Raw genomic sequence first — 12,900 nt, 5'->3', positions numbered from 1 at the left:
TCACTGCGCGCTCTAGACGTCCCCGTGAGGCGACGAGCACTGGTCTTCGGATGACCAAGGAAACCGAGGTGGGGAGAGAGTGCGAAGCCAGGCAGAGGGGATGGCCTAGCGTCCCGAGGGACTCAAAGTGGCCTGGGAGGAGAACTCGCATTCAGGAGCGGGTACCCGGCGTGGGCATGCGTGCGGCTCTGAGTTCTCCCCTCGCCCACTCCGTTCGCAGGGGGACAGGGGCCGCGTCTGCACAGAAGCTACCCTGCGCGCCAACTTGGCGCTCCGGAAACGTCTGGACAATCACTGACCTCAAAGGCTGCCCCTACGTGGACTTCTGGGAGCCCGTGCGCGGGTGGCGGGGTCCCGCAAGTCCGCGTTCTGCGCCCCAAGATCTCTGCACTCGCCCTTCCCCTCCCTCCGCCGTCCCACCCGCGGAAGCGCCTCGCCTTTCCGCCGTCTCCCGCTTCTCTCTGTCCAGGTCCCAGGACGTCTCGCAGCCCGCGCGTCCGGGTCCCTCCCCGGGCTCCCGCGGAGGCGTCGCGCGCGGGAACCGGGTGCGCGGGGAGCGGGAGCGGCCGGGCGGCTCGCTTACCTGCAGACGGCCGAGCAGCGCGCAGATCGTGAGCAGCGCGGGCAGCGGGCGGCGCCGCCGGGCGCGCGGGGCCATGGCGCGGTGGGCGGGCGGGCGCCGCGCTCTGCGGCCTCTGCGGCCCGGGCTGCGCGGCTGTCTGGGACCTCGGGCCGGCCCGCCCCGCCGCCGCGCCCCGCCCCGCCCCGCCCCGCCACCTGTCCCCGCCCGCCCGCGCTGCGCCCCCTCCGGCCGGGCCGGCGGCGCCAGCCAGGTGGTGCCCGAGCGCGGGGCGCGCGCCTTCTATTGGGCGAGCGGGCACACCGGGGGCACAGCGAGGTGAGGACTGCGAAGGCGACGGGGTTGGGGGGGGGGGGCGGGGGTTCACCGCCCCGCCTCCCGCATCTTCTGCAGCCGCGGGCGCGAGAGTTAGCCCGGAGCTTCTAACCCTGGGCTCTGCAGGTTGCACGCGGACAGGTTTGCCTGCGACCCGACCTGCTGTGTCTTTCACGTTCGCGGGCACGGACCGGTCTGCACCCAGACCTCCCGGGCCGGCTTCCAGGGGAGGGGACGGGGCGGCGGCGGCCTAGCCCGCGGGCCCACGCCCGCCTGGATCCCACGCGCTGGGCCCTAACAGGCGGGGCCTCGCAAGCAAGGGTGGATACCCCACCACCGGGAATTAACCAGAAGAGGATCTTCGCTGGGGATTTCGTGGAGTACAATGCAAAGGTCACCACAAGTATGCCATCCAGCACGCTTCATACAATCCTCCCTCAAAGTTTTCTGGCCAGCAGCCACTTCCTCTTGCCTCTCCTCTAGTACCCTTCTCTGGGGTGAGAGACACCATCCTGTCTCCGCCCCCCACCCACACTCCCCACCCCATCCAGGCACTAGCCTTGATGAGTCCTTTGGCTTCTGTAGAACCCGCCAGCTGTCAGGCGCGCTGCACCTGTTGTTCTGGTCAATTGCTATTCCTTGCTTAGGAGTGTATCTTCTCTCCCATTCTAGGTCGATGCTGCACGCACACATACACGTGCCCCTTTGTATGGATAACTTTTTGAGTGAGCATACTTGCCTGATGTCAACAGAAGGTTGAATTTCTTGAGTGCTAGAACTATATCTCCTTGCCTTACTTTCGGCCCAGTGCATGGTGTATCCTAGTGAATATTCCATAGGATCTTCTACGGTTGTTGGGCGAAGTGGGTTTTAAAGGTCAATTAGGTCAAATCGTTTGAAATATCATGTCATTTTCTGCCTGGTCGTTCTGAGGAAACTGGGAATTTACAACGAAAGCTGTGGGTTTGTTTATTTTTGCCTTTCAGGTCTCAACACCCCCGCCCCCCCACCGCCGGCCAATTTTTTGACGCTTAGATTAGAAGCATAAACATTCCAGATTATTATGTCTTCTTGATGAATTGACTTTTCATCATTATGGTAGGGCCTCCTTGATCCATGATAAAACTTTGGGTTCTGAAGTCTACTTTGGCGTTAGTTATATAGCGACTTCACCTTTCTTATGAATAGCATTTACATGGGATATCTCATTCTTTTTTTCTTGTTTTTACCTTTAAAATAGAGACATCAGCCTTTCTGTCTATGGACACTGGCAAGTATCTTTAAAGTCTCCCCTCCCACTGCTGCACGTCGAAGTCAGAGGGTCCCAAAGAGCCTGAACAGCTGCGGAAGCTCTTCGTCGGAGGTTTGTGCTTTGCAACAACCCAGGAGAGTCTGAGGAGCCATTTTGAGCAACGGGGAACACTCACAGACTGTGTGGTAACGAGGGGAGAAAACACCATGCACTCCAGAGGCTTTGGGTTTGTCACAGATGCCACTGGGGAAGAGGTGGACACAGCCATGAATGCAGGGCTGCCCAAGGTGGATGGAAGAGTTGTAGAACCAAACAGGGCTGTTTCAAGACTCTCAAAGACCTGGTACCCGCTTAACTGTGAAAAAGATTGTTGTCGGTGGCCTTAAAGGAGCCATGATCTAAGAGATTATCTTGAACAGTATGGGAAAATGGAAGTGATTGCAATCATGACTGACTGAGGCGGTGGCAAGAGGAGACGCTTTGCTCTTGTAACATTTGATGACCGTGACTCCGCACACAAGATTGTCATTCCAGACTACCTCAGCTGTGAAGTAAGGAGAGCTCTATCTCAGCAGGAGATGGCTAGTGCTTCATCCAGCCAAAGAGGTCTAAGTGGTTCTGGAAACTTCGGCGGTGGTTTTGGTGGGAATGACAACTTCGGTTGTGGAGGAAACTTCAGTGGGTGAGGTGGCTTTGGTGGCCGTGGAGATGGTTGTGGATATGGTGGCAGTGCGGATGGCCACCCTGGATTTGGTAACGAAGGAAGAAACTTTGGAGGTGGCAGAGGCTACAATGGATTCGGCAATGACAACAGTCTTCACATATTGGTCCCATGAAAGGAGGGAACTTTGGAGGCAGAAGTCTGGCCCCTATGGTGGTGGAGGCCAGCGTTTTGCCAAACCACAAAACCAAGGTGGCTGTGGCAGTTCCAGCAGCAGCAGTAGCGATGGTGGTGGCAGAAGGTTTTAATCACTGTCAGGAAACAAAGCTTAGCAGGAAAGGAGAGCCAGAGATGTGACGGGGAAGGTGACAAGGTGACCTCAGCCAAGCACAGTGGGGGCAGGGCCTAGCTGCTACAAAGAGGACGTGTTTTAGACAAGACTCATGCGTATGGTCCAAAAACTCGAGGACTGTGTTTTTTTGTGACTAATTGTATGACATGTTATTTTAGTTTCTGTTCTGTGGGAAGTGTAAAGCATTCCAAGAAAGGGTTTTAATGTAGTTTTTGGTGTTGTTTTTTTTTTTTTTTTGCATCCATGCTATTGACTGCTAAATGTAATAGTCTGATCATGATGCTGAATAAATGTGTCTTTGTAAAACTGTGCTGTGTAAAGTGAGTCTACTCTGAAGCCGTCTTGGTCAACTACCTAGGCAATGTGTGTTTGAATTCCTTCAGGGAGCTACCAGGTTCCGTTTGAAACTTACTGGCAAACTGCTTGGGCACAGAAGCCATTGTCTCCACAAACCTTGGCGTCGTTGAACCCACAGTTAATGCATTGTGCCCTGGAGCTCACCATTAAAAGGGTCACCCGAGCAAAGTCATGGAGTTTATTGGGCTAGATTGCTGGCACATCCGATGCAATATCTAAACTGAATTATGGTATCAGATAAAAGTATAGGTGGGATGAAAGCTTGTGTGTCATCCATTGTCATGTGTCATCAATAAATGACTTAATATCCTCTTGATAATCACAATAAAAAAGAAACTTCGCTTTTGTTGACACGTTAGGCCCACTATGGACACAGACGACAGGATGTCAAATTGCACCAGAGCGGTGAATGCTCCCCACCCTCATCATCTCCCTCGGCACTCTCCACTCCAACCTCCTCGTGATCCTTCTCGAGGGCAGCCACGTCCTCGTGGGCCACAGAAAAATCCCTCTGGTACAACAGGCATCAAGCCACGTGTTTCCCACGGCAAGCGGCCCATTTCGCCATCTGGTTGGCTCGCTCAGGGCGTGCCTTGGTGATCTGTGCTACAGGAAGCTGTTCATGGTAGGCTTTCTCAGTAGAGATAATGGGGGAACGTGTGGCCAGAGAAGCTCATGTGGGATTAGGGCACCAGGCTGGTCTGGCATTCTGTCGGATGAACGTTCAGGGCTGCATTAAATCTGAGTAAGCAGCAATGGAGGACACGACTGCGCCAATCCGGTGGTTAAGGGGAGTGGAGGTTGGGTGTTCAATGTTGATGTCATAGATGGCCTCGTTATCTACCATGAAGGCACAATCACAGTGTTCCAGGATGGTGTGGGTCGTGAGGATGGAGTTGAAGGGCTCAGCTACAGCTGTGGGAACCTGGGGGCCTGGTAAATGGAGAACTCCAGCTTGGATTTCTTGCCATAAGTGACAGGTTCCATCAGCAGGGAGGGGAACCCAGAACAAGTACCCCCACAAAACTGGAAAACCAAGAAGCCCTGAAAACCTGTGCCCCAGGGGGGCTACTTTCGGTCCACTGACCAAGGAGGGCAATGCTCTTGCCAATGGTATAGTGCCCACGATCATAGTTACTGGTGGCATCTTTCTTGCCCGTTGATCAGCTGCTCTGGGTAGAAGAGCTAGAGGCAGGTGCCGGTGCAAACTTCACCTGTCTCAGTGAAGGTGTTGAAGGAGTCCTCTCCTTGCCCAATGGTCTTGTCACTTGGCATCTGGTCATCAGGCTGGAAGTCTGTTCCAGGCAATAGAGCTACCAGCAGTCATTGCCCATTTGGACACCAGCCTGGCCAACATGGTTGGAGATGCCTGAGACTTATAGGGCTCTGCAGGGCTGGAGAAGGCAAGGGGACGTTGACAAGGATCCCCCACTGACAGACAAGAATTCGCGGGGTGGGGGGAGAAGCGGTGAGAGGAAGGCCAGCCCGGAGGACCCAATGTACCGCACCCTCCCTCCCTCACTCTCCGCAACAGCGCGGCAGGGCGGATCTTGGACCCTGTCCCAGCCCCCGCGACTCCGCCTCGAGGCCCCCTGCTCCCCCGCCTCCTGCCGCCCCCTCGCTGCAACACAGGCCCTGCGAGGTTGGTCGCCCCGGCCAGAGGGGGCGTGACGCTGCCTGGTGGGTTCAAAGGTTCAAAGCAGACTTCTCTGTAGGAGCCAGATCAGGGAAGGGGAGGAAATGTCCTGGGGCCACAGACGGGCCAGTGGGGCGGGGAAGAGGACGGAGCGGGCTATGGGAAGGAGAAAGGAGAAGCATCGGCCCCGTCCGGTCCTCAGCGGGTTTCGGGGGCGCGTCGGGCCGGCAGAGCCCAGGCGAGGAAAGGCACCCGGTAAAGGAAGCGTGGCCAGAGCCTCCGGGGCGCAGACCTCCCGCCTTCCGCCGTCTCTGGGGCCTGGACCCTCCCTTTAGGTTTAGATCTATTTAAAGTGACAGCGTATGATTCGCTCTTGCCTTTTCATTTAATCCATTTCACAGTCTCTATCCTTTGGAGTTTTCAGACCACTCGCATTTAATGTGATTATAGATATGGTGGCATGTGAGTCTACTGTCTTGCTATTTGTTTTGTTTGTTCCTTCTTTGTTCCTCTTTTCCCATCTTCTTTTGGATTATTTTTTAGGGTGCCATTTCTCTCCACTGTTAGCTTATTTTATATGCGTCCTTGTTTTATTTTTTATTTTTTAGCTCTAGGTTTACAAGATGCACCTGTAACTTAACCGCAGTCTACCTTCAGCTACAATTCTGCCACTTGAGGTCAAAGAGCATACTTCCATCTCCCCCTCCCGGCTTTGTGCAGCTACATGTAGCCCCCTCCTACTTGTTTTGCTCCGTAGCTCCCTACTGTGCAGCCTGCCTGCTTACTTTGTGCTTTTGGAAAGCACTCGGGTGGTGTTGATTAAACAAACAAAAAATTAAAAATGTGAATATCGTTTGACAAGTCAATTCCGTGTCTGAGAATCTAATCCATCAATACATAAAGAGAGACATGCAAGGATGTTTATTTACCTTAGCATTTTTGTAAAACCACAAAGAGAAAAATGTGAGTTTCATGGAGAAATGGCAAAAAAAAAAAAAAAAAAAAAAATTGAGTTTACCATAGTATAGACCATAATGCAGTTGTTTAAGAAAATCAAGTGGTTTTGGGAAAGACGTCTACTGCCCTCTAAGTCAAAGAAGCAAGTTACAGAGTAATATCATCCCATGTTTGTAAACAATCATAAACGTGATTTTATTGACATATGCAAAAGGAGTTTCTAGAAAGACAATAATGACAGCAAACACCAATAGCATCCTTAAACATGCAAATTCATTTAATTCCTGCAACAGCCTTGTAAGGAATATGATTAGTCCCATTTTACAGATTAGGAAACTGAGGCACAGAGTGGTTAATAAGTTGCCGTAGGGTCACTTGCCAATAGGGGCAGAGTTGGGATTCGAACCTTGGCTGTTCTGGCTCTGGAGTGTTCTCCTGCCTCACTAAGCACCAGATTTTTAATATCAAGTGAGTTGCAGAAGGGAAAGGTGACGGCTTTATTTAGGTATGTGGCCTATTGTCTGGAATGTGGAGACAGGCTTTCTAGAAAAAGTAGTGTGAAAGGCAGATGAGGGCTGGTTTTGGCCTCAAGGAGCAGACATGTGGGAGAGGGTGCTTTCAGTGTGGCACTTCGTGAGAAATACCAGCTTGCTCCTGGCACATGTCCAATGTTAGCCCCTTCTTTTCTCAAAAAAGATGAAAGGACTTAAACTTCTGCTTGGAAAGCCCCAGAGGTGAGTGTGCTGGTTTTGGAAGCACTTTGAACAATAGAATGCCCATGTTAACACATTAAATCAACTAGAGGAAAAAAAAGCTTAATTAAAAAAAAAAAACACTATAAATTACTTTTTGAGGACTGTTTCTATATTTACAGAACTACCACTCACATAATTCAAATATTTTATAAATATTAATGTAGAATGCCATTTGTTGTTAACAACAAAATCCATCACAATGGGCCTGAGGATGTCCTCTTTCCTATAGCATTCTTAGGAGGAACGTGGAAATTATTTCCAATACTATTTTTCTCTTAGGTGAAGGATGCACAATTATAGCTAAAGAGGTTGCTCAACATTTACAGAAACTATTTTAAATGTTCTTTACGATTTAAGAAATCCCACATGTATAACTAAATTTTGGTTATCTGTAATAAATGTAAAAATGCATTTTAAACAATAGATATTTTAATATTTAGTAAAGTTAAATGTTTCTGATTTTTAAAAACTAATGAGCTGAAAATGAATTGTGCTTACTTGTACTAAGGAAAAACCAAGTATATTGTGCAAATACAGGAATCATAGGCTTTTTTATAGGGATAGTGTGCATCTCACCCTGGAAATCCCCACTGTTTCCCACTTCTGCATGAACTGTTTAATTTTCAGATTCAAAAAGGTAACATAAAAGTATAGCTCTCATTTTTATTTCTAGAGGATGGCTTTTAAGTCTTACATTACATCCTAATGTAATATTTTAATCTTAATATAACACTGTAATCTTTATTTAGGCAGCAGAAAACAGGCATAATCTTGTTAATGAAATGTTTATTTTTTGACATGGTGATATAAAAATAGTTACTGTGACTGTGGTCACGTAAAGAGAATACATAAAAAAAGCAAAGCTATGAAGTAAACACAGGACTTCACAAATCTTTCTTTCAGTGAAAACCTACTAATAAATACAAACGTTTTTATTACCTACGCTGTTCTGTTCTGTTCTTCTTCTTATCTCGCCTATACAACACTTTTTAAACAGAAGTAAGGCATTGATAGATCAGTGTCCGTTCAGAGATAAATTAGGGTGCAATACTATCCGGTAACGATACCCAAACATAATATGAAAATTTGTGACACATTTGGAACTGTGTCCATGGAAACCTATCTTGCTTGCTTTGGGGGACAAGAATTTTTTTCAGTGCTACCGATTTGGTATTCAAAATAAATGAATTTCTGAACCATTAAACTAGTAGGTATCGCTACTTTTTGGATATTTTGTTACAGATAAAACGGTTTCAAGTGGAAACAGAGATAATTTATGTGTCCCCTACTTCCCTTCTTCTCAGCCCTAATGAGATGATGGAGAAAGTAGCTCCGTGTCCCTTACATATGAACACAAGGACAGGTATCATCCTACATGCTGATGGCAAAGTTCTACTTTCGAATCGGTCAGGTTCAGACTGGCCATAAAAGACAACCGATGCTGCCACCTAGATTGACACAGAACGGTTTCTTTTTAAGAGTACTTTTATTGAAGTAGAACATACATAAAGAATACAGTTTGGCGAATTGTCAAAAAATGAAGACATATATAGAGCCTGCACCCAAACCATGAAGTAGAACATTACCAGAAACCCCCAAGCCCCTTTAATCATTACTCCTCATCCTTCTTGATAGATTTCATGAGAATACCAGCGATTCACTTTGGCTGCTTCTGGACTTTATATAAATGGACCCTGCACTGTAGTATTACCTTGTGTATGGCTTTTGCTCACCATTGTGAGAGTCAGCCAGGTCATTACCGTCCAGTCCTCTGTTGTATGAGTAGATTACCCTTTGTTCGTTTCACCGATGAAGGATAGGTGCTTTATGCCACATGGCGGATTCAGAGTGCTAATATTTACTCTGAGAGTTTACACATCTAAGAGATGGGCCTTATTCTTCCTGAATTGGGTCAAGTTTTGGTGTCGGGATGTTGCTGGGCGAGACTGAAATATATGGAAGAACTTTGAAAGGGTGTGTAAGAATGCCATTATTTTTGTCTTAAGTATTTGGTAGAATTCACTGATGAAGCCATATGGCCACTGAGGTTTCTTTGTGGCGTAGTTTGAAATTACAAGTTCAACTTCTTTAACAGATTTAGAACCACCGAGATTTTGTTTCTTCTGGTGTTGGTTTTTTAAAGTTTTTTTGTTTGTTTGTTTTTTTAAAGTAGGTTCTATGTCCAACATGGGGCTCGAACTCACAACTCCAAGATCAAGAGTTGCACGCTCTACTGACTGAGCCAGCCAGGTGCTCTGCTGTGTTGATTTTGGTAAGAAGTTTCTTTTGTTTAAATAGGAATATGCCCTTCCATCTTAACTTTATTGGTACTACGTAGGATTATTTCCCTTTTGCTTGAATAATTTCTTATGATTTTTCATTTGGCGTGGATCTGCTGGTAACAATTTCTGTTTTTTGGTGGGGTGGGTGAGGGTTGTCTACAAATATCTTAAATCATCTTCATTTTAAATGTTTATTTATTTTGGGGGGGAAGGGGCACAGAGAGAGAGAGAGAGAGAGAGAGAGAGAAAATCCCAAGCAGGCTCTGCACTGTTAGCACAGAGCCTGACATGGGGCTCAATCTCATGAACCCGTGAGATCATGACCTGAGCCGAAATCAGGAGTTGGACGCTTAACCAACTGGGTCACCCAGGCACCCCAGCAATTTCATTTTATTTTTTTTAATTTATTTTTTTTTTCAACGTTTATTTATTTTTGGGACAGAGAGAGACAGAGCATGAACGGGGGAGGGGCAGAGAGAGAGGGAGACACAGAATCGGAAACAGGCTCCAGGCTCCGAGCCATCAGCCCAGAGCCTGACGCGGGGCTCGAACTCACGGACCGCGAGATCGTGACCTGGCTGAAGTCGGACGCTTAACCGACTGAGCCACCCAGGCGCCCCCCCAGCAATTTCATTTTAAAAGATACTCTTGCTGACTGTAGAATTCTAGGGCAGCAGCAATTTTTCTTTCGGCATTTTAAAGACATTATTCCTTTGTTTTCTGTTGGTGAGTAAACTATCAGTCTTATAGTTGCTGCTTTTCAGATTTTCTCTTTGTATTTGTTTTCCAGCAGGTTTATTATAACATATGTAGGCTTAGTTTTCTACATATCTTAGAAGCTATCCTGGTTTGTGGTTCTCATTGACCTTGATGGTTTTTGTCAGTTTGAGAGAATTCTTGGCCATTTGCTTGTCAAATAATATTTCTACCCATTCTCTCTTTTCTCCTTCAACATCTTATGACTTTTACCCTCTTTTCTGTGTTTTGCATTTAAAAAAATTTGTGCTGCTTCCTGTTTCCGGTTCTGCACGAAGGGAGTTTGGAAGTTACCACCGAGTCCTAACAACAAGTGAAAAGCTGAATAAACTGGAAAATGAACAAATCTTCTTAAATCCGTAAAACAAGTGAGGTCACAGGGCACACCACTGCCCCCCCCCCCCCCAAATTGGAGAGATTGATAGGCAAACACAGAGAGTCACAAGTGACCAGGTTAGGAACTCTCGAGCTAAAATCTCCATGGGAATCAGTGCTGGGGCAGGAAGACCAGAACTGTAATTAATGACTTGCTGGAGGCTCAGCGTGGACAAGTCTGAGTTCAAAACTGTAGGGGGACCCAGTTGTAGAACACCCCCCCCCCCCACCACCCAACTTTTGTAAGTTTTGCCTCCAGGAGCTCAACCAGGTTCTCACAGTAAATACCCGAGAAAAATCTCCTTGGCAGAGGGAAAGGAAAAGGATCCATTCTGAAATAAACCAGAGTACTTTGTTTTTCTTAAGAAGGACTGTGCTCAGGGGAAACTAGTTAACCAGAGCCTAACCTGGAGAAGGGAATTCTCTGATTCCAGCTGATTCTCACCATCCTGTCCCAGCTCAGGGGGAGAGAAAAACTGAGGCATGATTTTTAAATTCACAGTCCAGAGGCACAGGCTCACAAAACACCAAGACCTAATCATAGGATTAGAGAATATTTTTCCCACTCCTGCACAACTTACTAACTATGACTACTAACACTACAAACTTAAACTCCTATTTATAATAGTTCCTTTTACCCAGTACCTAATATCTGGCTATCAAGAAAAAGTTGCAAGGCGTACCAAACGGCAAAAATTAGAATTTGCAGAAACAGAACAAGCAAGCAGAACACCAGACATGGCAGGGATACTGGAAGAATCAGACTGGGAATTTGAAACAACCATGACGAATATGCTAAGGCCTCTAACGGACAACGTAGACAGCATGCAAGAACAGATGGGCAATGTAAGCAGAGAGGTGAAAATCCCACGAAAGAACCAAAAAGGAATGCTAGAGATAGAATACAATGTACAGAAAGGAAGAGTGCCTTTGATAGGCTTATTAACAGATTGGACATGGATGAGGAAAGAATCTCTGAACTTGAGGACATCTCAATAGAATCTGGCTGGCTCAGTTGGTAGAGCATGTGACTCTTCATCTCAGGGTCATGAATTCAAGCCCCACCTTGGGCGTGGAGCCTACTTAAAATAAAAATTAAAAAAAAAAGAAACTTGCAGAAATGAAAAGGAAACAGAAAACACTGGAAAACAAACAAACAAAAAACCAACACAGAACAGAATATCCAAAACTGTGGGACAACTACAAAATTGCATACCAGGAGAAGAAAGGGAGAAAGAAAAAAAAGGAATATTTGAAACATTAATGAGTGAGGATTTCCCCAAATTAATATCAGATGCCAAACCACAGATCTAAGAAGTCCAGAGAATACCAATCAGGATAAAAGCCAGAAAAGTACCTGTAAGCGCATTACTTTCAAACTATAGAAAATCAAAGATAAGGAGAAAATCCTGAAAGAGGAAGGAAAAAACACCTAACCTGCAGAGATAAGAACGACCTCCAACTTCTCAGAAACCATGCAAGTAAGAGAAGAGCGGAGACATGGAAAGTATTGAGAGGAATAATTCACCAACTTAGAATTCTGTAACCTGTGAAATTACCCTTCAAATGTGAAGGAGAAATAAAGACTCTCTCAGGTAAACAGAAATTGAATGTATTTGTTGCCTGTAGATCTGCTGTACAAGAAATGTTAACAGAAGGAAAATAATATTGGTCAGAAATTCAGGTTTATATAAAGAAAGCAAGAGCACTGCAAGAAAAAATAAGTGAAGGTAAAATAAATATTTTTCTTACTCTAACAAACGTTTTTTAAAAATAGTAATATCAACAATGCTTATGTATGCTTATGTGTATTATATAAATATGCTTACACATAAGTCAAATGAATGACAATACTAATACAAGGAATGAAAGGAATTAGGATTCTTAGGATTATTTTCTTATTATAAGTTATTTACACTACCTTTGAAACATTACAGTGTTCTGTGATAGTGGACTCGGATTAGTTATAAATATATATTGGAAATTCTAGTAAAAAAAAAAAGAATTCATGGGGGGCCTGGATGTCTCAGTTGGTTAGGCATCTGACTCTTGATTTTGGCTCAGGTCATGATCTCATAGTTCATTAGTTCAAGCCCCACACTGGGCTCGGTGCTGAGGGCACAGAACCTGCTTGGGATTCCCTGTCTTTCTCTCTCCTCTGCCCCTCCCTCACACATGCACACGTGCTCTTTCTCTCCCTAAAATATTTAAACAAAACAGAAGTAAAATGGATATGCTAATAAGAAAGAAAGTGGAATCATATACAATTCTTAATTAAAATCACAAGAGGAAAAGAGCAGAAGACAAAAATACGAACAAAGAACAAAAGCAACAAGTAGAAACCGGTACCAAATAGGGTAGATATTAATCCAACTATATTAATACTGTGCACCTCAATGGTCTCAATGCACCAGTCAAAAGAGACTGTGAAAGTAGATCAAAAAAAACAAGACCCAACTATATGTTATCTGCCAGAAACCCACTCTACATAAAAAGAACACAGATAGATTAAAAGTGAATGGGATGGAGAAAGATATACCATGATAATACTAATCAAAAGAAAGCAAGAGTCAGGGTGCCTGGATGGGTCAGTAGGTTAAGTGTCTGACTCTTGATTTTGGC

The 12,900-nt window shown here is 46.0% G+C and overlaps 1 protein-coding gene across 2 annotated transcripts in view; it reads right to left on the bottom strand.

Annotated features, from left to right (window-relative positions):
- Positions 1–707, bottom strand: part of TNFRSF11A (TNF receptor superfamily member 11a) — a 56,989-nt gene extending 56,282 nt beyond the window's left edge. The window contains exon 1 of one of the 2 annotated variants that reach the window (XM_045041062.1): positions 584–707. In XM_045041062.1, the coding sequence (XP_044896997.1) occupies positions 584–658 (75 nt within the window). In that variant the 5' untranslated portion in view covers positions 659–707. The remainder of the gene's footprint in view (positions 1–583) is intronic. The other variant, XM_023241204.2, reaches the window with a different exon arrangement.
- Positions 708–12,900: the final 12,193 nt, after the last annotated feature.

This window comes from Felis catus, chromosome D3 (assembly GCF_018350175.1).
Source record: "Felis catus isolate Fca126 chromosome D3, F.catus_Fca126_mat1.0, whole genome shotgun sequence".
Taxonomy (NCBI): Eukaryota; Metazoa; Chordata; class Mammalia; order Carnivora; family Felidae; genus Felis; species Felis catus.
This window is presented reverse-complemented; position numbering and strand designations above follow the sequence as displayed.